This window comes from Chiloscyllium plagiosum, chromosome 11 (genome assembly GCF_004010195.1).
Source record: "Chiloscyllium plagiosum isolate BGI_BamShark_2017 chromosome 11, ASM401019v2, whole genome shotgun sequence".
Classification (NCBI taxonomy): Eukaryota; Metazoa; Chordata; class Chondrichthyes; order Orectolobiformes; family Hemiscylliidae; genus Chiloscyllium; species Chiloscyllium plagiosum.
In genome coordinates this window covers 58104894-58129500 of record NC_057720.1, presented here as the reverse complement: position 1 = coordinate 58129500, position 24607 = coordinate 58104894, and the positions used below count along the sequence as shown (strand labels likewise).

The 24607-nt window shown below is 41.2% G+C and overlaps 1 protein-coding gene across 1 annotated transcript in view; it reads left to right on the top strand.

The window, feature by feature from the left end:
- Window positions 1-24607, top strand: part of cachd1 (cache domain containing 1) — a 165391-nt gene that overhangs the window by 66042 nt on the left and 74742 nt on the right. The window contains exon 2 of the mRNA XM_043699442.1: window positions 18065-18127. Within this exon, the coding sequence (XP_043555377.1) occupies window positions 18065-18127 (63 nt within the window). The remainder of the gene's footprint in view (window positions 1-18064; window positions 18128-24607) is intronic.

The window sequence follows — 24607 nt, the reverse complement described above, 5'->3', positions numbered from 1 at the left end:
CCACCAAGAGCAAATAATGAAATTTGAGTTTAATAAACATTTCATTTGATGACAATCATGTAACCATTTTGCAATGCTTGTAAAACTCATCTGGTTCACTAATGCCTTGCCAGCTAGGGAAATCTGCTGTTCGTCACTGTCCTGGATTACTTGTGACTCCGGACCCATTGCAGTGTGGTTGACTCTTAATGATGCTCTGAAATAATCCACCAAGCCACTTAGTTTGTGAGCAATTAGAAATAGGAACAAATGCAATTGTGTACTGATACCTTTATCCTGTCAAAGTGGTAAGAATAAGAATGGTTTGCCAAACATCTCTCAAAACCTTCAAGTGAGTTTTTTTGGGGATTAGATATAGTGCACCTGAAAGTCTTCAGCAAATATGGAAGGAAATTACGGGAGCTATAGCCCAAATCATCTAGACATCAGTGAATTCTGAAGAGGTGCTTGGGAACTGAAAAAAAGGCAGATAGTCCTCCTGTTTTTTAAACAGGAGGCAAAATTGACCCAAGCAACTACAGATTAATGAATTTGATGTCAGTTGTGGGGAATGTTGTGAAAGCTCTACTCCAAGATGTGATTGTAAACATATTAAAGATAGCTTTATCAGTTGATAATGAAAAGGTTTTACCAGTCTAACTTACTGGTTTTCTTCAGGGATGTGACAACGTAGTTCAGTAAAGGTAATGCAGTGGATGGAATACACTTGGGTTTCATTAAAACCTTTGTAATGTTCCTCTGGAAAGTCTGCAACTGAAAAGGAAACCGGAACCAATGGAAGTATTTTGCAATGGATTTCCTGACAGAACCTAAAGGGTGATGGTACTGAGGTTGTCATCAGCCAGGAAGGGCTGGATCCACAGGGATTTATTTTGGGATGTCTTTGATTATTATGGTCATGGAGTGAAAAATAAGAAGTGCAAAAATTAAGTTTGCAAATGGCTCAAAGTTTATGAAGGTATTGACTCCAAAGCTGAAGAGTAAAGCTCAGGGGATCAGAAGATACTTAGCAATTAAATGACGGATGGTAGATGAAATACATTAGAGATACAAAGAAAGAAATGCAAATTGTGTGCATAGAAAATAGATGATCTGAGGGTCCTGATTGATAAATTGGATTGGTTTTGTACTGAGACCAATGGCTGAGTACCAGATTGGTTAATGCGTTTACTCATCCAAGTACCAGGGAGCCCACTTGTATGTGGTGTTTAATTTTCACCTATTAGTGGTGTAAGATACTCTGTAGTTTAGATTCTGAGTGCTGTCTTTCAGCCAGGTGCCATTACAAGATACATCATTCCGTTGGAAGCCTTTCCTAAAACCTTTTCACTTTCCCTCTCTATGGACTGGATTTTTACAAAGAAAGGCAATCTCATGCAAGTTCCCACTCCAATCCTTTTGTTTTACAAAAGGTGGGAGCTCCACATTTCAGAGGGGAGGACCTGCTCAGGGCCATTTCAGAAAAGTGGAGCTGTCCTTTCAGTTTGATGGCTGTTTCATAGCAGAGAACTGTCAGGGGAAGGCAAACCACATCCCCATTTCGACAGACAGCTGCAGTGTTCTGAAATTGAAAGGTCCTGACATAAACTGAGTGTGGTTTAAGGATGCTGGGAGGGTTGGGTGCCAGATGAATAAGGCAGATGGGTGCTACTTGGGTAGGGTGCCAGGTGGGATGGTGCAGTGTAACTAGGGTGCCAGGTGGGTAAGGTGCTACTGTGGTTAGATATGGGTCCTGTTGGGTTCAGTCTGGTAGTGTGTTGGGTTGGGGTTGGGGAGGGGGTTGTAGTAAATGGTCTGGAAGGTGTGGTTGAGGGAAGATATGAGCAAAATATAAAGTCTGTTAAATGGTTACTCAGGAGTTGGTCTGTGTAATTAATCAGCAAAAGTGAGGACTGAAGATGCTGGAGATCAGAGTCGAGAGTGCTGGAAAAGCACAGCAGGTCAGGCAGCATCCGAGGAGCAGGAGAAATGATGTTTTGGGCATAAGGCTCATTCCTGATGAAGAGCTTATGCCTGAAACGTCGACTCTCCTCCTAGGATGCTGCCTGACGTGCTGTGCTTTTCTAGCACTACACTCTCAACTGTGTAATTAATAGTCTGATGTTTCCCGAGTAACACTTTATTTCATTTCTTCGGAACACTTTAAAGTTTCCGATTTAAATGAAGAATTTCAGAGGGTTCCAGGTGTGGATGAATTGCCTGTGGAACTTTCAGTTTTCCAAGCAGCTCCTTAAGTCTGCTATAATGGGGATTTTGCAGAGATCCGATACATAAGCTCCATCCAAGCTGAAATAATGCTGTATCTGGCCAGCGGAAAATCCTGGCCAACTGAAGCAGCTCATTAATCGGTTTGATGGAACATACTGGGTAACAATATTCTGTGTTTATCTGTGACTCTTGTCTTGTATTTTCCTTAAAGGACTACTAGATGTGGATTTCTGACAAATACTTGCATTAGTGTGAACCAGTGGAATCACAGTGCATGACACAGACATTTCAAATGTTCAGAAGCAAGTTAATGAAAGATTTATGATCATTTAAAACTAAGCACTGTCAATATTGTATATCTCTATAAAGTTAATGATTTAATATATCAAGTTAAGTGTTTCTCCCCTGCCATACGAAACAATAATTGAAAAACAGTGGCTCTCTTTATATTGTGGTTTCTTTTCAACCATGAACTCTTCACCTCTGGTTGTCTTCTTGCATTCCCTTCCTATTGATATGCTTACCAAAGCATCCAGTTTCCCTCTTGTTCACCAGTTTCTCCTGCACTTGTTTGTTCTCTTGCCTTCACTTGATTTCCTCCCAATTTCTATCTGTTCTCTGGCCCATTGCCTTGCATACTCACAGTTTCTCCATCATTTCCTTTGCTTAGACCCTCTTTCTCTCACTCCATCTTAGGTTCCTGGCCATTCTTTATTAAGAGCTCCTCCTCCTCTATTTTAAAATCTGCTTGAAATTCTTGTTGCTTTTTTTTTTGCTCCCCTCCAGGTCTGGGACCTGTCCCTAATCAGTACATGTTTGTGCTCATCCTGCTTTCTCTTAGTACTATGTACACCTCTCCCTACAGGGGGCTCTCTTAGCTACAGTGGGTGGGGACCATCGTTACATGGTCCCCTCACTGGGGCGCACTTTGGCCTGATTCCCCCTTAGACAGTCTTACCCAACCGTCCCAGCCTCTTGATTTCATGAAGCTATTTTGCAGAACTATACATACTGTTCTGGAAAATGCAATTTTTGTTTCGTTACATTGCTTTTTTTTATGTCTTATATATAGGGCTGAAAAAAATGATAGTACCTACACATAGAAATTAGCTGAATTGCTTTTGTGTCGAAGAACAATTCCATACCAGGGTTGATACAGTTGAAACATATCCCAGGATTAGATGCCTGGCTGGCAAATACTTACTGGCGAGGCTCAAGCTTGTTTACCACTTGGGTGATGTGTGTAATAGTGGTTAGTGAATATGTAACTTACCCTTTTAATAAAGATGAGAATTTTGGAAGATGAACAAAGTTTTCCTTTTGTTGTTCTTTGTGCACTCAGACCAAGTCTCTCCTTGATTTCAGTTGCATTCTCCTGACCATCTACAAAATGATTTTCGTTTAGTTTAACATCTGGAACCAATTTTGCTGTCTGCAGTGTGTCTGACAATTATCAGCTCTTCCTAGTTCTTTCAGTCTTGTCACATATTTTAGGAGTTCATAAATGTCTACAGTTTCAAAGGCCTGCTTTCTTGAGACTTTTTACCTTTTTTTTGGTAACATACAGTGATGTAATTGTTTTTACAACATTACTGAAGTCTTGCGTAAGGAATGAGGTTTTTCCATTTTTTTTCTGCATGGTAAAATTGAAAGCCAAATAGGAATGTTTACTGAAGTATACTAAGCAGACTAAATTATAAGGATTTTGTATGAAAATCTATGTATAAAATATAGTATATAGAGTACATGTCATTTAAAAAATTGATTGTGACAGCGAAATGTACATTGTATAAACAGTACCAGGGACACTATATATTTTTGTTCCACTGTATATGCATTTATGAATATCTTAGTTCTAAGTGTATGTACATATGTACAAAATTGGTATGTATAAATTATACAGTAAATAATTCCTATCTTTTAAGTTAGTGACCTCAATTCTTGGGATAAAGAAATTCTTCTATATTGGGATCTGCACCAAACTCCACGGTGAATCTGAGGAGGATTCTCCTCGATCTCCTGTCCTTCACTCTGGGTTGGGGCATGGTGCTGGGTTTGCGGTTGTTGAGTAAGTTTGGGCTCACAGAAGCATAGAATGCTCGTCCAGAGTGGAGTATTTGGGGGTGGAGGGTTATGCTGATGTGTAGTGGGAACTAGTGTGCTGTTGTCTAGTATTTGGAGCTGGAATTGTATTATTTGAGTGATACTTATTAGAAGTCGTATTTTGTGCTCTTGTTACTCGGGTGGAGGTTTTGAAAGAGACCTCAAATTCCTGCGCATCAGCGAACACTTTCTTGGAGGGTACAGATTGGAGCAGGTGGATCATCTCAATGTCGATACCTGTCACAGAAGAAATAAAAATAAATTATCTATTTAATCTCATAGCTCTTCACGCAGAGTTGAGACCTGGTGTTCAGGCCAAGTCTGGCCAAGTTCAGGCCATGACACTTGGTGGAATTTGAATTCAATTTAAAAAAAAAACCTCTGGAATTAAGCGTTTAATGATGGCCATGAATCCATTGTCGATTGTTAGAAGAACCCATTTGGTTCACTAATGTCCTTCAAGGAAGGAAGGTGCAATCCTTACCTAGTCTGGCAGATATGTGACTTCAGACACACAGCAATGTAGTTGAGTCTTAACTAGCATCTGGGCAATAAATGCTGGCCTAGCCAGTGACTCCCTCATCCCATGAATGAATGAAAAAAATGGTACGAGACATTTGGACTACTGACCGATGTAATTTTATAACTATTTTACTTTTCTTTTCATTTATTTTCTTGTCTTTGACTTACAGTTAAGTCACAAAAGTTGTAGCAATTTGAGATGCAGAATAGAGTCAGTTAAAGCATTAATGTTTTTCAAATACGATTAAAAGAGGAGCAGGAAAATGAAGGAACTCTAGGTTTACTGCACCGGTGTTGAAGTTTCACAAATTAACATAAGTTGAAATGCAGATGTAAGGATTTATAATGAAAAATTTTACACAGTAATATTAAATTGTTTGTGGTGCAGGTTTTGACAGAAATAGCTAATGCTACGAAGCAATGAGCCTCTGTTCTCTGCTCATTTTCTGCTAATTCCCTCATTCATGTTATTGTTACATTGACATGTGACTGTTGCAACAGGCTCCTGGTGATCTTCCACAATGACAATGTCAATAATTTGAATGAGGGAATTAAAAATAATAATCCAAGTTTGTTGATGCCACAAAGGGTGACAAACGTAGATGGATAGACAAGTGGTGAGGATGACTTAGAGCCTGCAGAGAGATATAGACAGGTTAAGTGAATGAGCAAAAACTTGGCAGATGGGGATATAATGTTGGAAAATGAAGTTATGCACTTCGAAAGAATAGTGGGGCTAAATGTTAAATAATGGAAAAAGACTGCAGAAAGCTACAGATCAGAGTGATTTGGGAGGCCTTGTACATGAATCAGTTAAAAATAAACTAGCATCAAGTTCAGTAGGTAATAGAGAAGACAAATAGAATGTTGTCCTTTATTTCAAAGTGAATGGTGTAAAACAACAGAAGGTCTAGCCAAGGCAACATCAAACCAGAGTTGGAATATTGTGCTGAGTTGCAGTCCCTGAGGAAAGATATATTGGCATTGGAGGCAGAGAGGATTCACGCAGCTGGTTTTGGGTGTGGAGGACCTGTCTTGTGAGGAGAGGTTGAGTAGGTTGGGCAAGTACTTATTGGACTTCAGAAGAATGAGAGGTGACCTCCTTGAAATGTGTAAGTTTCTTAGAGGCTTGATAGGGTAGATGTACAGAGACTGTTTCCTTTGTAATAGAGTGTAGACCATGGGTGGCATGGTGGCTCAGTAGTTAGCATTGCTGCCTTACAGTGCCAATGACCCAGGTTTGATTCCAGTCTCTGGCAACTGTGCAAACTCCACACAGACATTCTCCCAGTGTCTGTGTGAGTTTCCTCTGTGTACTCCGGTTTCCTTCCACAGTCCAAAGATGGTCAAGCTAAATTACCTGCAGTGTGCACGGATGTGCAGGCTAGGTGGATTGGCCATGGGAAATGCAGGGTTACAGGAATAGGGTAGAGGGGTGGATCTTCGGAGGGTCAATGTGGATTCATTGGTTGAATGCCTGCTTCCAGACGTAGGGATTCTATGATAAGAGCTGCCTCCTTGCATAAGCTTTTCATGTTTATAAACTAGAAGATGTTCACTGGTGATTGAGATGGTACAATGGTACAAACATCACATGGGAGAAAGTGAGGTCTGCAGATGCTGGAGATCAGAGATGGAAATGTGTTGCTGGAAAAGCGCAGCAGGTCAGGCAGCATCTAGGGAACAGGAGAATCGACGTTTCGGGCATTAGCCCTTCTTCAGGAATCCTGAAGAAGGGCTAATGCCCGAAACGTCGATTCTCCTGTTCCCTAGATGCTGCCTGACCTGCTGCGCTTTTCCAGCAACACATTTCCATCTACAAACATCACATGCTCAGTAAATCAATTAATCCTGAGAGTAAGTCCAATGATAAAAGTTAATCAAAGCCAGCTAAAGTAACAAGTGGGCAACAGAAGTCCCATTTTTACCTACGTGGAATTTTACTATTGAAAGTATAAGTTTTGATTCTGTTTGTGATGATTTTGTTGCATGTTACTGTGAACTTTAGCGAGCCAGTCACACCATAATTAGTTTTGCCTTTCAGTTTTTGCCTTGCCTTCGCTGTGGTGTGACAGAAAACACTACCCCCATTATTCCTCTAGCTTTGTAAAGATGTTATGTCTGGACAACTTTGTTCAATTATCCCCATCTCTTTATAGACTTGAGGTGGTATGTTACTTATCTGCACCTTGTGTGCAGTGCTGTGGGAGATAGTCTGCTAATGTATTAAGATAACTATGAAGGTATTAGATTTTATCTAAAAAATGTTGCCGAGAACTAAACACATCTTTGCTTATGTAAAAATAGTCTAGGACAAAGTGAGGACTGCAGATGCTGGAGATCAGAGCTGAAAATGTGCTGCTGGAGATTCCTGAAGAAGGGTTCGTGCCCGAAACGTCGATTTCTCCTGCTCCTTTATGTAAAAATAGTGACCATACTTCCAAAATATTCATTGCCTGTGATGCTGTGCTGGATATCCTAAACATTTAAAACATGTTATATAAAGTGCAGAGTTCCAAGAACTATTTTTTTTTCTTAAATTTATGCAATACTTGGCCTTTCCATTTAAAATTTGTTATTCATGTACAATTTAAATACTGGTACTTAGTGGATTCTGATCAGTTTAGTTTAAAAATAGCCTACTTCAACTAATATTCTTGTTTGTTTTAAGTTTGTATGTATTAGTTTTGGTCCCAGTAATTAAGATAAGATAATGGAGCAGTTTTGAGCAGGAACACTGTTGTTTTACAATTTACTGAGTTCAAGATAGACTGTGATAAGTATAAATTTCATGTGTAACTAACATTGGATCCATTACAGGCGTTTTTCAACAAATTAAAGTGCATATCATGGGCTGGAAGACAGATGTGAGGTGAACGTTTGTTTTATTTTGTCCTGGAGGAAATATCACCGTTTTGTCGAGTTTCCAGACACATTTGTTTACACAGCAGAACACCTACAGAAAGCAGCTATATAGATTTACTTGGAAAGTTGCCCGAATGTAGCGAGGGGGAGAAATTCAGTCCGGCCAACTATACTCAAACAGCATGAAATGTGAGCTTACCCAGCCATGTCTTTTAGAAAATAGAGTTGTCATACGATTCCTGAGGCAACTATTTCCTTTTCCCTCTAGAATCCTATCTCGGGTGTTGGGTTTCTGTTCCTGTCAGTTCATTGCAGCACTACTTTTGACAACAAGAAAATATAAATGTAAAATGAAGAGAACTTTCTGAACTATCCAAAGCAGTATTTGGAGAACATTTGACTGAGATATACTGTAATTCAATCTGTGCAGTGAAATCAAGCTTCTGAGAGGATGTTTCACTTTCCTGTTCACTTGTTTATGCTTTGAAGAGAATGTCAAGTTTCCCCTTCCTGTAATGTCAGTATGCTAAGTGACCTATAGATCGGTTAGCCTGACATCAGTAGGGAAAGTGCTAAAATCTATTATTAGAGATGTGGTAACAACACTGAGAGAGTCACACTGTGTGATTAGGAGGAGTTACCAGCAATTTGTGAGAGGGAACTTGTGTATTGACAATTTTGGTTTTCTTTTGAGATTATAACTAGATAAGGGAGGGACCAGTGGAAATTGTGAATGTGTTTTCAAAAGCATTCAATATGCTTCTATGATTCAATGAGGTCATGACAAACTTAGTATTCATGGAGGCAAGTAGCTGAAAGATGAAATAGTGCAGGGAAACTTTGAATGGTTTAGAAATGCCCAAACCCTGAGAACTGTTGGAATGCAGAGGGATTTGGGTGTCCTTGTACATAAACCACAGAATAGTAAACCTGCAGGTGTGCAAATGCATTTGATACATTTAGCCTTTATTTCAAAGAAGAGGTTAGAACACAAGAGTGAAGAAATCTTAATGCAATGATATAGACCCTTGTTGACACCATACCTGGATGAGTGTATATTGGTTTTAGCTTCCTTGCTGAAGGAGAGGTGTGCTTACCTTGGATACAGTACAAAGGTCATGAGACTGACTCTTGAGAATGAGGTGATCCTCCTGCTAGACAGGATTGAGTTGTCCAGGCATTTAATCTGTGGAATCAGAAGAATGAGAGGCGATTGAACTCAAAACATAAGGTTCCTTTTAATGGATTCACTGGGACAATCTAGAATGCTGAGTCACGGTTTCAGAATAATGGATTTAAACCTGAGACGAGAAACTTTTTTTTTCCCAGAGAGCTGTAAATAATCAGATCTTTGGGAATTGAGAGAGAGAGAGAGATGATGTAAGAAGGTACAGTTCAGAGATATTGTTACTATAAGACCATAGTATACAGGAGCAAAATTAGGCTGTTCAGCCCATTGAGACTGCTCCAGCATTCAATCATGGCTGATATGTTTCTCAACCCATCCTCCTGCCTTCTCCCCAGAACCCTCGACCCCCTTACTAATCAAGAGCCTATCAACCTCTGTCTTAAATACACTCAATGACTTGGCCTCCACAGACCTGCGTGGCAATGAATTTCACAGATTCACCACCCTCTGGCTGAAGCAATTCCTCATGTTAGTTCCAAAGCGTCGTCCCATCACTCTGAGGTTGTGCCCTTGGGTCTGAGTCTCTCCTACTAGCGGAGGCATTTTCTCCACGTCCACTCTATCCAGGCCGTTCTCTATTCTGAGGGTTTCAATCAGATTCCTCCCCCCTCTTCCCCACCCCCAACCTCATCTTTCTAAATTCAGTGAGTAGAGATCCAGAGTACTCAACTGCTTCTCATCTGACGAGCCCTTCGTACCTGGGATCAATCATGTAAATGTCCTCTGGACTATGATTTTCACCAATAATTTGGTCTCTGCGCAGATCAATTGAAGGCCATTCAAGTATCCTCCTGTCCCTGACCGTAGACAAATTGAGTATCTGGCCTACATGATGTGACTGTCTCCTAAGAACAGAAAAATTAGAAGCAAGAACAGGCCATTTGCCCCCTCGGGCCTGCTCTACCATTCAATAAGATCTCATGACTGATCTGCCCCAGGCCCCAACATTTTTGTGTGAGCTCATCAAATACAGGGACCAAAATTTTACACAGTGCACCAGGTGTGGCCTCACCAACATGTTATGCAAAACTTGCCTATTTTTAAGCTTCAAATAACTGCCAAAATTCCATTTGCCACCGTAATTTTTTGCAGTACATGTATGTTAATTTTGTTTCATTCACTCTCTCTGCTTCATTTTGTTTGGAATCTCTCTCCATTTAAATGATTGACTTCCATTTGGTTCTTTCTATCAAAGTGCACTTTTCTACATTAAATTCCATTTGCCAAGATTTTGTCCACCTGGTTATACCAGATTATAGCCACAAATTTAACAAAACACTATATCGTCCCAGGATTTGGTGCATTACCTCTCTGCATGTACATAGTTAAAATATTTAAAACTCATTTGCTCATCAAATTCAAACTCAGGAGTTTCTGGAGTCCACAACAAAAGATATAAAAATTGCATTCTCCTGTATCAAATTCTCAAGTTAGCACAGAGTGTGATGCAATAACAGTACTCCAATTCTTAGGTGTGCAATAGCAAAATCTATATGTTTTTACAGAGAGCCTGTTACTCCCATGCAAGCTGCAGTTGGAAAATTAGTTTCTTGCTGCTGTGAGTAATACTTGTGCACTTTCAATTGATTGGTTAGTACTGCAGCCAGGAAATTCCTGCTAACTAGACTCCTTAACTAGCTTGCAGTTTGGAAGTTCTAAGTTAGAGTCTAACTGCGAAACTAAACTTGAATTATCACAGATGCCCAATTTCCCAAGTTGGCATTTGTACCTTAGCACACTTTGTTCCTATGCTCTGAATAACATGTACCTTGCTTACAAGCAAGTTGGATAGAATTAGGACAACAAGGGGCAGTTTGGTGGCTCAGTGGTTAGCACTGCTGCCTCACAGCGCCAGGGATCCGGGTTCGATTCCAGCCTCGGATGACTGTCTGTGTGGAATTTGCACATTCTCCCCATGTCTGCATGGGTTTCTTCCAGGTGCTCTGGTTTCTCCCCACAATCTAGGTGAATTGGCCAAGCTGAATTGCCCATAGTGTTGGTTAGGTGCATTAGTCAGGGGGAAATGTAGACTGTAGAATGTAGAGTGATAGGGTAAGGGCAGGTTACTCTTCAGAGGGTCAGTGTGGACTTGTTGGGCTGAATGGCCTGTTTCCACACTGTAGGGATTCGATGATAACTCAAAACGTGTAACAATTATATTTTGTGTATTGTTGCTTGACGTTTGGATGGTGCATCTTCCAATGGCTGTACAAGTCTTTTACAATTTGCGAAAGGGAAAATCTCTTAATGGAATTGTTTGGAGCCTAACGTGCTCAATTCACAGGAAGAACTATAGTCTCCCTTTCTAGTTAGTGCATACCGCCACCAACAGAGAGGCTGCTGATTTAAAAACCCCATTATTGGGCAGGAAGCGATAGTCTATGTCACCTGTTTTCCAGTGCTGTTTCTGAAGATGGGGTTACTGTCAGTTCCTGCTCTGCCACCTAAGCTGGGGCATTTATTTCTGAGTGATGCATGTAAGTTGCTACCAACCCTCCTTCATTCTTTATAATCCCTGAATATTATCTTAGTAAGTAAATTGCCAGTTTCTTTGCATTACACATACATAATGGTGTTAAGAATTGCATTTATGGTGGTGTAGATTTTCAGTTGCTAATTTAATGTTTGAAGTTGTTCCAGTTTGAATTGGCAGTCAGTTGAAGTTCACATTGATGGCTGCACTCCTGTTTTGTGAAGTTGGATTAATTTTTTGAAATGTCTTGTTACCTGATTAGTGTGTGGGTTGTTGGTTTTTCACTTTTCAAAATATATCAAGGTATGAATAATGGATTAGATTAGCTTGATTGCAGACTGTAAAACCAAAGACTATTTGACCTACCAATTGTGTTCCTTCCATGAACCACGCATAATGAAACCTACCCAAACCTTTTAATTTTCTAAAGAAAGGTCCGACAGGCATAGTTTAGTTTTATTTTGATCACTGGAGGAAGCAACTTAGTCTGAGCAGTTCCAGGAGCCACATAATTGAAATAAAGTGGGTGGGTGTCTTGCCAATAGCAGTGCAGATTGAGCATTCATAAGGTGACCAATGAGACATTACATAGTAGACTTCTATCAGCTATAGAAAGAAACTTTGCAGAAGGATAACACTGCAAGTAATCAGGTAAGGCACTGTCAACCTATCTTAAAGTTTTGATGAAATAAACCTTTCAGCTGGTCTTTTGCAATCTGTTGGTCTCTATTGCAGTCCCTGCAGAAAGCACTGTAGAACCACTTCATGCAGGCGCACTGTACATTGGAAGAAGGGGAGTTAGGACAAGGGGAGATTCTGACTGTTACCACCAAAAAACCTGGTGGAGACTGAGCACAACCAGTTCTAGTCTCAGCTCTTATCCCTAATAACTCTGTATGGCATTTAAATTTGATCCAATAGTTTCAGAACATCAGGGTGAGTAGCTGTAAAGGTACTGGCTCAATTTTTCTGGACCAGAGCAGTTGGGTTTGGAGGTAGGGTGTCTAGGAAAGAAAGGGGAAGAACGTTGGGGTTGATTCTCTGATACAGTCCTACTTCCTGGCGACTCTCCCAGGGATGTGACAGGAATTAGCTCGAGTACGTGCTGCACTGAGCCAGGCAGCCAGTCGGTGCTGTTAAGGTCCTACATAGACACTGGCATTTTAGCAGTGTCTGAGTGGCACCCTGCCAAGTTTGGAGGTCACCAACTCATTCGAGGCAGCCTCCTAGCAACAGGATAATAAACATCTAAGCAAGGATGAAAGGTTGCTACCACTGCTAGTACTGCTCCATCCTGATAACTCTATTGCCCTCAGGCCTGGATCTTTGACGTTGAGCAGTCCTTGTGTTTGTTGGCCTCAGCTATACCCATTGCCTCTGGCCAGGCTTCCAGCCAGACATCATGTCAGTGTCCTCTGACAGGAAATGTCTAGGTGACCAACTCTTGGAAGGTTTTTATCTGCCCCTCCCCAGTGAGTTTGGGTTCTTGGTGCCATGTGGAAAACTCCGCAAAAAATACTCATGATTTGGAGATGCTGGTGTTGAACTGGGGTGGACAAAGTTAAAAATCACAACACTAGGTTATAGTCCAACTGGTTTGTTTGGAAGCACTAGCTTTCAGAGTGGTGTTCCTTCTTCAGGTGGTCACAACTCGTGCTTCCAAAATAATACTGAAGTTGTGCATGGGAATGCAGTGTGGGAGAAAATATAACTTCATTCAAAGGTAACTCTGTGGTTCCATTCCCTTTCATTAAAGGAAATAATGGAGTGGTAATAGCCTCTTGGTAGTGTTGCTGGGCTATTAATCTAGAAACGCAGCTAATGTTCTGGGTACCTGGCTTCAAATCCCACCATGGCAGCTGGTGAAGTTTGAATTCAATACAAATTATCTAGAATTAGAAATCTACTGCTAACTATGAAGCCATTGAAGATTGTTGGAAAAACCAATCTGGTTCACTAATGTCCTTCAGGGAAGGAAATCTGCCATTCTCACCTGGTCTGGCCTATATGTGACTCCAAACCCACAGCAATGTGGTTGACACTCAACTACTCTCTGAAATGACTTAGCAAGCCACTTAGTTGTTTCAATCAGTACAAAGTCTGAACAAAGAAATGAAACAGGACTGACCACCCAGCATTGACTGAGGCACTGGAAGAAAAGGCAGAAACAGTCCTCTTGACCCGATAAAGTTGTGTTTACTAACATCTGGGGGCTGGTACCAAAGCCAAGAGAGTTGTATGACATAGTCGTACTCCTGAATCATACCTTACACCGTCCCAGACATCACCAACCCTGGGTGGTCCTGCCCACTAACAGGAAACACACAGCAGAGGGAGTGGCACTGTGGTATACTGTACAATCTGGAGGGAGTTGCCTGAGTTTTCAACATTGACTCTGGATCCCATGAAGACTCATGACATCATCTTAACCATGGGAAAGGAAACCTCCTGCAGGTTACCACATACCGTCCTCCCTTCACTGATGAATCCTTACTCCTCCATGTTGAATGACACTTGGAGGAAGGACTGAGGATGGCAAGGGAACAGAATGTACTCTGCAGTCTGGATGGGAAGCTGATAGACGGTGTCTGCAGCAGGTGGTGAGGGAACCAAAAAGAGGGAAAAAAACATACTTGAACTCATCCTTACCAGTCTTGCCAGCTGCAGATGCATCTGTCCATGTATTGGTAGGAATAACCACACAGAGCTTGTGGAGACAAAAATTCCACCATCTCATTGAGAATACTCTTCATCATGCTGTCTGGCACTGTCACTGTGCTATCTGTGCTTGGTTCAGGAAGAATGCCAGCAGCGTGGTGCATCTGCCCGGTTAGCCCCAGATTCACCTGTGTCCACTTGTCACCGCTGCAGATGTCCAATCAGTCTTACTTAATGACATTAAGTGGTCATTACTTAATGACTACTGCCCAGTGGCTCTGACCTCCATAATCATGAAGTGCTTTGAGAGCTGGTCATGGCCCACATCAGCTCCAGTCTCCCAGCCTGCCTCGATCCCCTGCAATTTGCTTACCAATGTACCAGGCCCACAGCAGACACCACTTCCTGAGCCCTGCACTCATCCCTGCAACACCTGGATAGCAAGGACATCGACATCAGTCTCCTACTTATCAAACTCTGACTCTCCAGCATCTGCAGTCTTCGCTTTCTCCTACTCAACAACTACAACAGCACCTTCAACACCATTATCCCCTCCAGACTGATCTCAAAACTGGGACCTTGGTCTCTCGTCTGCTCTCTGCAGGCTCTTTAGCTTCCTGACCCACAGACCGCAATCAGTGAAGATGGACAACTGCACCTCCTCCACAATAACTCTCAACACTTGAGGGCCCCCAAAGGATGTGTCCTTGCCCTCTACATTACTCCTTGTATACCCACTGGTGTTGGCAAATTCCGCATGAACAGCATCCACAGATTTGCTGGTGACAGCACCATGGTAGGATGGATATCAAACAACGATGAGTCAGAATTCAGACAGGAGATAGAGGGCTTGGTGACATGGTGCAATGATAACAACCTCTCTCTCAATGTCAGCAAAACTAAAGAACTGATCATTGACTTCAGGAAAAAAGGGAAGAAAACACAAGATGTACTGCAGAAATTCACCAAGGATCCTTAGCACCTTCCAAACCTATGACCACTTCCATCTAGAAGGACAAGGGCAGCAGATACATGGGAACACCATCAACTGCAAGTTCCCCTCCAAGCCTCTCACCATCCTGACTTGGAAATATACCACCATTCCTTCACTGTTACTGGATCCAATTCCTGGAATTCCCTCAAGTGCATTGTGGGTCAACCTGCAGCATGTGAACTGTAGTTCAAAAGACAGCTCAGTATCACCTTCTCAAGGCAACTAGGGGCAGGCAATAAATGTTGGCCCAGCCAGTGACACATACGAGTGAATTAAACACATCCATTTCATTGTAGGGTAATTGCATTAAGTAAACAACATGATTGAAATTCAATCAAGCTAAAGTTGTTTCAACTAGGATACTTAACAGAGCATTCTCCTAAGAGGTTTTACTTTCGTAGTTTTGGATCAGAAATCACATTTGTTAATCATAGAATTTCTTTTTAAAAACTAGAAACTTGAAAATATACAGAATATCATCATTTAACCAGTTTGCAGCAGCTTTCTGATAGTCATGACTGGTCCAATTTCATGGACCTTTCTCTATATCCTTTCCTGGTTTTCTTTCTCAGATACTTATTTTCTTTTCTGAAGCTATCTAAATTCTACATCCAAAATATTTTTCAGAGATCATTCTATGTCCTAATTACCTTGGCTTTTTTTTATTCGTCTTGTGGCGGTCTTCAGTTTTGTCACTGATAAATGAAAGGAACTTTATGTAATATATCAAAGCATTTGTGATTTTAAAAAAGTGAGATCTCCTATAACCTTCCAGTTTCACACACATTTCCTCTTCATCCTTGATATCAAAAAAAGGACGATATTCTGACTGAGGCCCAACTAATGATTTGCATAAATTTAGAAACTTGGATGAAACACCAAAGCAAGATATTGTAATAATTCATGCAGATGCCAGAAGAGATTAAATTGAGAAATAATAATTATAACAAGCTTGATTGTTAAAAGCTTATTTTCAGAGCAAGGAAGGACTAATATTGAAAATTGTGATTCATTGAGGTCATAATCAAATGACAAAGTTGAAGGCTGTCATAAAGTAAAAAATCAGATATTTCTCTTCTGAATATTATGATCAAGAACAAAATCCGTGATCCTTACCAACAAAGAGTCTACCTCTATGAAGACCGGGGTCAAACAAGGCTGTGTTTTTATATTATCGCTCTTCACCATCACCCTTACTCCAATATTTCATTTCACAACCAGCAAACTACTGATAGGTGTGGAGATAATTTACTGAGCAGGTAGGAACTTGTTCAACTAATGTCACCTTTAATCCAAACCAGAGTGACTGCAGTCTCAGTCATTGAGCCTCAGTAAGTAAATATGGACAGTTTCCATGATTTGAGATAATGAAATGATCATCAGCTCCTCCAGTGTGCCAGTTCAGCCTTCAGTTAACTCAGGCTAAAAGTACTTGGTAACCAGGGTCTCAAACCTGAAACAAAGGTTGTGGTTTCCCAGGCAGCAATTCGTTCCTTAGCTCCTATACACTTCAGAGACTTGAACAGCCTACAGCCCGCACCTCAAGGCACTGGGAAAAGTAACAGCAGTGAAACAGTAGCATCCTCTTGAAATCTAGCAGTGCTAATCACTTAAAGCTAATACACTGGACAGGGCAAGTCATCTGAATGCCTAACATGCAGTATCTGAAGTAACTGCTCTGCCCAGAACTTGGATATGGTAAGCCGCTACCAGGAGCACAGCAAAAATGTTTCAGGATTGGCTTCCAACTATCCTGGAGGAGCCTAAAAATGGCCTCGTCAATTCATAGGGGTTTCTGGCCTGTGACTGAGAGAGTGCACAACATACTGAGACTTTATCAAGAATATGTAGAAGCAAAGTTGAGGCCTTGTAGGGAGCACACCATCCTCTCAACAACTCAGTGACTCGAGCCTTAACCTCCACCTGCCTCACACATGGCTGAGTCTGCCGATTGTGGATTGGACTTCAAAACTTTGTCAAAAGCCATTGAAGTGGAGTGGAAGAAAGTCTCCCTTGGTCCTGAGGAACTGTTTTAAAAAGTATAATGGGGATAGCCTAACTGTGGAAAAGTCTTTATTTTAAAATGGTTGCTCTGATTAAGTTGGGAAGAGAAGGTTTTTTTTCTTTTTTCAAAAAGATCTACTAAATCAATTTTTCTGATGCCTCGTCAATTGTAAATGAAAAGATATTTAAGAAATAAAGTGATGCATTTTAAGTCTTTGAAATAAACCAGGATCATTATAAACCAGGCTCATTTGTTTAGAAGCTTTAATTTTCATGTTTTACTTTTCAAAACCCTGTTGTAGCCCTCTTTATATTAAAAGCACCTGCAGCAAGCTTTCTAGACTCCATTTTTGGGGTGGGGTGCGGTAGGGGTAAAGGAACAGCCTAGAAGTTTGGAGCTGATCAGCCTGAACTGTTTTTTAAATTTAACCTTTCTTTTTATAATCAATCTGTTCAGAGATGTTATTGACATCCCTGGAGCAGGTGGGACTTGAACCCAGGTCTCTCAGTCCCAGGGGTAGGGGCTGCACTGGAAAGTAGCATGTTCAAAGCACATTGCAGGAAAAAGTGATTTGATTTATCTTCTTCAATCAGCCCCGGAGTTGGGGCTATTCAGCTAACTGCCTGCATGTTCTGCTTGGTTCAGAAACTTGATTGTAGTCAGCATTTATGGAGCCAACCCCAACATGAGTCTTCACTTTTGGGAGTGCAGGTAAAATTTGAGAAGACAAAACATAATCTATAGGTTGGGGGTTCTTAGAGTTTGTGTATTCAGAGGCTGCCAAGATTTGCACCATGGAACTTAAGGCCATTTATCAATTTGAAATCATGTTCCAAATAATCTGCAGAAATACAAAATTGCAACTATTAATGGACTTTGAGGTGGCAACTCTTACACATAGCTCCTTTGAAATCTTCAGACCTAGAGAGTTCACATATGATTGTAATAACCTTGGCTTAAAGGGCTGCAGTTTTGATGCACTCAGTGTAGAACTTTTTTTTTGTGCGTAACTGTCCTCTAATCTGTCCTGCTCTGTTCTGTTTCCAGACAATCTACAACTCATTTGTGTACACTGAAAAAATTTCCAATGGAGAAACAGAAGTCCAGCAGGTGAGTAAGAAGTTTCATTCCCTTTTTCATAGCAATCTACTTTTGTTGCCAAGCATCTGGCAGAGAATAACCTTGGCAAACTTGTCGGGTTTTTTTTCACCTTGTAAGATCTAAGGCCCCTTAGCTGCATGAGTCACATAGCTGATAACTTGCATGAGTGTAGCTGTCAGCCAGATCCTCAGGCCCATGTAATATTCAACTTGTGATGTTTGTTGACTTCTGATTGAAAGCCTGGAGAGTTTATTTACTTTCTCATGTCATCAATGTCGTGGCACATTTTGAAGCAGGTGTGTAGTTGTGGAATTCCAACTGTAATCAAATGAATTTGTTCTGTACTCAAACTCTGCCTAGATAATGGGAGTTGTAGTCTCTAAAGCTCATGTTTTCCCCTCCTGCTGTGATTTGGCAGCTAATTAAACTATTGATCTGATACGAATCATACTGCTTGTGAAGGCTGAGTTTAGTTCTTGAATCATGCCTGACTGTTCTCAATTGACGTAATGTGGGAGCACTACAAGTAGCTTAAGCTAGGCTAGGGTCAAGCGACCAAGACTGTTTGCTATTGATTACCATGCACTGATGGAAACTTTTGCTCATGTGAATGTCACCCTAAAAACGGCATTGACCTATGTTTATTTCCATAGTCCCATAACTCTATTGACAATTTCAAGTAAACTGACTAATGAGCAACAATCCAGTAACATTGTTGAAGCAGAACCCAGCATACTGCAAGCACCTTTCAAAGGGAAGTTCAGTAAATTTTGAGATCTTGTGGATTGTGTTACAGAGACTCTGCTGACCAAGAAGCTATCTCTTAATTCCTTCATTATGATGTGACTGCAACTATCATGAATGAGAGATCTGAAACAGTAGCCTTCACAATCCAGAACTGTGTGTAGCAAGCCTGTGTGATAGCTCCTATATGGGTTATATTCTCCCTAACAATGGCTGTTCACATCATCAAAGATCAACTCTCTGGTGTGAATATTAAATACACCTCCATGGAAAATTCTTTAACCTCAGTTACTTCCATGTTAAAACTAAACTGGCCACCATAGACATATGTGATCTACAGGATGTGGAGGTCCACAGTATTGTTGCCCACTTTGCACTAAATTAGTAAGTCACTCTCAGTCTCTTCAATTCTATATCTCACAGTGGTTGACTGTCCTTGAACAGCGCCAGAATGAAGTTCAAATGGCCAGATTTATAGTCAGTCAAATATTCCGCTTCAATACATATTCAAAGGGATTCTCCAGAATATGCTGAGCACGCTGATACCTTGGCACTTGTCCCTCTGAAAAGATCCCCGTTGACAAGGCTATCGAACACTAGGTCAGCTGAGTAAGCTCAATAGCACATACACGACTAAAAGTCCAAGTATGCACGGTGGTTGTTGACATACTGCTCTGAGAGCTGGGTTGTCTATCAGCGATGCAGAAGACTGGCAGAAAAATTAACTTAGAGCTAGCATTCCACCAGCAACATTAGCTCAGTTCAATGGAAGAATCATTAAACAAATACCTGTGCTCTCCTTGATGCTAGCTCCATAAGTATTCAGGCCAAATATCTCTCAGATCAACTCTAGTGGTCTGAACACGGCATCCAGATAACGAGAAAGCATTTCCCTGTCAGCTCCTGTTTTCGCAACTCTCCAATAGCCAGAACTTGAGGGGAGGACAAAGAAGATGCAATTGGGCAAGTTGTTGGAGGGATTCCTGAGGGACAGGATGTACATGTATTTGGAAAGGCAAGGACTGATTAGGGATAGTCAACATGGCTTTGTGCATGGGAAATCATGTCTCAAAAACTTAATAGAGTTTTTTGAAGAAGTAACAAAGAGGATTGATGAGGGCAGAGCAGTAGATGTGATCTATATGGACTTCAGTAAGGCATTCGACAAGGTTCCCCAAGGGAGACTGATTAGCAAGGTTAGATCTCATAGCATACAGGGAGAACTAGCCATTTGGATACAGAGCTGGCTCAAAGGTAGAACACAGAGGGTGGTGGTGGAGGGTTTTTTTCAGACTGGAGGCCTGTGACCAATGAAGTGCCACAAGGATCGGTGCTGGGTCCTCTACTTTTTGTCATTTACATAAATGATTTGACATTGGTTAGGCCACTGTTGGAATATTACATGCAATTCTGGTCTCCTTCCTATCGGAAAGATGTTGTGAAACTTGAAAGAGTTCAGAAAAGATTTACAAGGATGTTGCCAGGGTTGGAGGATTTGAGCTATAGGGAGATGCTGAACAGGCTGGGGCTGTTTTCCCTGGAGTATCGGATGCTGAGGGTGACCTTATAGAGGTTTACAAAATTATGAGGGGCATGGATAGAATAAATAGACAAAGTCTTTTCTCTGGGGTCGGGGAGTCCAGAACTAGAGGGCATAGGTTTAGGGTGAGAGGGCCAAGATATAAAAGGACCTACGGGGCAACTTTCTCACGCAGAGTGTGGTGTGTGTATGGAGTAAACTGCCAGAGGAAGTGGTGGAGGCTGGTACAGTTGCAACATTTAAGAGGCATTTGGATGGGTACATGAATAGGAAGGGTTTGGAGGGATAGGGGCCGGGTGCTGGCTAGGGTGAGAGGGCCAAGATATAAAAAGACCTAAGGGGCAACTTTCTCACGCAGAGTGTGGTGTGTGTATGGAGTAAACTGCCAGAGGAAGCGGTGGAGGCTGGTACAGTTGCAACATTTAAGAGGCATTTGGATGGGTACATGAATAGGAAGGGTTTGGAGGGATAGGGGCCGGGTGCTGGCAGGTGGGACTAGATTCGGTTGAGATATCTGGTCTACATGGATGGGTTGGACCGAAGGGTTGTTTCCATGCTGTACATCTCTATGACTCTGACTCTAAAAGCACCCCAAGCTGTCTTTACAGCATTGATCTCAATGACTGAAAGGAACTTGCTAGCAACTGTTCAGAATGGTGATATACTTCTCCATTGCAATTTGAGTCCCAGAATGTTAACAATGAGGCAGATCATTGACAGAATAGGAAAGATAAATAGGCAAATCCTGCACTTCTATACCCTCTGACTCCTAAGCTGCCCTGTCCCACATGTCCAAAGGTATGTGGATTTATAAATTGACCTGCTCAGTTACATGAAGACATGCAGGGACCTTGCAACATCCTCAATTCGACAGCAAACTAACTCTGCTGCTAATGGTCTCATTTTGTTTTACTTCATAATGGTATATCACATTGGTAATGCTGCATAAACCCATTTGATTTAAGATATGACTTTGGTTGTATAGCATTATGCCAAAAAGCCACAAAAGGCCTCAGTAGTTCTGAAACCTGTACTGCTGTGGAAATGATGTCAATCTGAGATGCTGGCAAAGGTGAAAATGAAGTTTGCAATTTTGATGGCAAGTGAAGGTATTGGAGAAAATGGTCTTCTGATTAGAAATTTCCCTCGTGCAGAGGAAGACACTTGTGGGAGGTCAGTCACCTCAGGATTGCTGAGGGTGCAATCCCAAACTGCTCCAACAATGACTTTTATCCATCATAAAGTCAAAAATTGGGATGTTCACTGATAATTTGTACAGTTAGCACATCATTTACAACTCCACAGAAACTGAAGTAGTCTATGCCCATAATCAGCAAGACCTATACAACTTCTGGGTTGGAGCTGGCAAGTAAAATTTATGCCACACAATCATCAAAGAATACCCATTTCCAGTGAGAGAGAATCTGACCTTTTCCACATGGTAATCAACAGGATTACTATCACTGAGTCCCCTGTAGTCACTTCACAGGTAAACATTACACTGTCCTTTAAGTATGAGTTCAGCTCTTTCAATACTAGTCCATAATGGCTTAACCTTTTTGGGGTTTACTTCTACTGTTTGTCCGTCTCAGCCTAGTAACTTTTAACCCCGAACCGCTCTTCCCCCGAACACAAGCTAGGTGAATGTTCCAGCTTCAATATCACTTCCAAACCCATGACTGTAACCATCCAGAAAATCAAGCAGTTACATGAGTATATCACCGTCTCCAAATTTCTCTCCAAGTCAATCATCTAATGGTGCACTGGGTGTATCTACATCAAATAAACTGCTGCAGTTTGTCATGAAGGCGGCTCACCACTACCGCCTCAAAGGCAATTAAGGGTGGACTATAAATGTTGGCCAGGCAGCGCAGCCCACAACCTTTTGAATGAATGAAATAAAAATCTTCACATGGGTTTAGGTTTTTGATCAGAATACGAGCCTGCATGCTGAATATCAAGACATTCACCCTCCTACTAATCCCTCTATCCCACAGTCCAGCAGACTGACCTGTTTGTGATATTCAGATATTTTAGAAGAGCCAAAATGGAGGAGGCTCAAAAGGTCAAAAAGCTTTCCCGATGTTCCTGCAACCGTGAAATTGATCACCATAGCAATGTGAACCATATAGACTTTGTATGCAGGGAGAGGTGCTGCAAGTTATCCTTGAAAGCCTAACTCTCTCTCATCTTTGAGTTAAATGGACAGTTTAAATTGCAATTGTTTGCAACCTGTAATTCTCTGCACATTTCTTGGACTTTGGAGACGTGCAGTTAATCCACTGAGAGCACACAGGATACCCACTGATCCAAGAGTAAACATTTTGTACCTTCCTCATAGTTAAAGAATCTGGGCTGTCTTTAATCACTAACAATCAAATCACTCAGACAGAAGTCAGAGTAGTTCACATGATCAGCTTCATTTTAAATTAAATGAAGACATCGTTCCAAAACACAATATTGTCTTATGAACCTCATAAACTGTTTAACAGAATTCTGCATGAAGAGCAGCTTTTGTTATTGTTACCTAGTTTTTCCATATTGACCAAAAATATTCCTACTTTTGGCAAATGAGACAGTTCATTGCATTGTCGTGGGCTGTTGGCCAGTATTTGGCTACTTGAACAGACTCCAAGAACTGGTGGATGTCGGCCAAATCTGTTTCCAAATTAAGACCAAGCACACTGCTGATTTTTTTTTTCTCTCTCTCTCTTCTCACTGGGAATCAAATCACATGGCTATAATGCTGCAGAAGGGAGAGATGTGGTAGTAAATATGATTGACTTGATATATAGCCAAATAAAGCTTGGATTTGGCAGCAGCTTGCTACTTCAGATAGTTACAATTGGTTTGCTTATATAACTGAACTTTACACTTGGTATCCTTTGCAAAATGTCAAGGAGAGAGTTGCTTCAATATTTAGCAAATTGTTAATATCTTCTGATGCATTTTCTTTTAGAGCGTGTATTTACCTCTATTTTTTTCTCTCTCAGTTCTATTATTAGACTCTTCATGCCTCCTGGCCAGTCAATGAGAGATTTTCTAATGATTGGTTGACTATGTCCCTAACAGATTATTGTTCCTTCTGCAGGGCCACAGCAGCAACTTTTACCTGATGAGGTTCAAGTAGAATATTAAGTAGAATGAATATTTGAAAGCATGTTGTACACACATTAATGATATATTTGGAAAGGATAAATTTGCAGAACTGAAGAAAGAGTGGAACTAATTTGACGCTTTCAAAAATCTGTCATGGGTTGAATGTGAACTTCCTTTGCTCCAAGAAGATAAATGTCATCACTCAAATGATCAATTTAATTCCACCAAGACCTTTCTCCTTCACTCCAATTTTATAACATTTTTGGTTCTTTTTGAAGGTATTTTTGAGTACTAGGCTGTCAAACTATTATTGTCAATTGACTTTTTCTATATTGCTTAATTTTATTACAGATACTTTCAAATCATACCGGAGTTGTCAATATTTTGTTTCTCACTCCAGCTCAAAAATGGTCAACATTTTAGCCTACCACTGCATTTAATGTAATCAAGCAAGCCTTCAGTGCACTGTCTGGATGTTGTCAGAAGTCATTGGCGCTGATTTTCTACTTCTCTGAGGTGGATTTTAAGTGCTGCCATTCTGAAGTGGGCAGTTGGTTTTGATACACATATCATCTATTGCATCCTTTGCACCCGATGTGGCCTCCTCTATATTGGGGAGACAGGCCACCTACTTGCGGAGCGTTTCAGAGAACACCTCTGGGACACCCAGACCAACCAACCCAACCACCCTGTAGCTCANNNNCTATCACCCTCACCTTGACCTTTTTCCACCTATCACATTTCCGACGCCCCTCCCCCAAGTCCCTCCTCCCTATCTTTTATCTTGGCCTGCTGGACCAACTTCCCTCATTCCTGAAGAAGGGCTAATGCCCGAAACGTCGATTCTCCTGTTCCCTAGATGCTGCCTGACCTGCTGCGCTTTTCCAGCAACACATTTCCATCTCTGACCTCCAGCATCTGCAGACCTCACTTTCTCCTCCAGTTGGTTTTGATGGTTGCCCACGTGAAATGGATAGTCACTGTGTGTAGAAGAAAAGGGAATATCCACTCCATCTCCTTTGGCTTATTGATGGGATATTATTCCAAAGGTGTACTTATCCTCCAGTACCTCCTGTAACTCACCTTTCATCATCTGAACCAACACA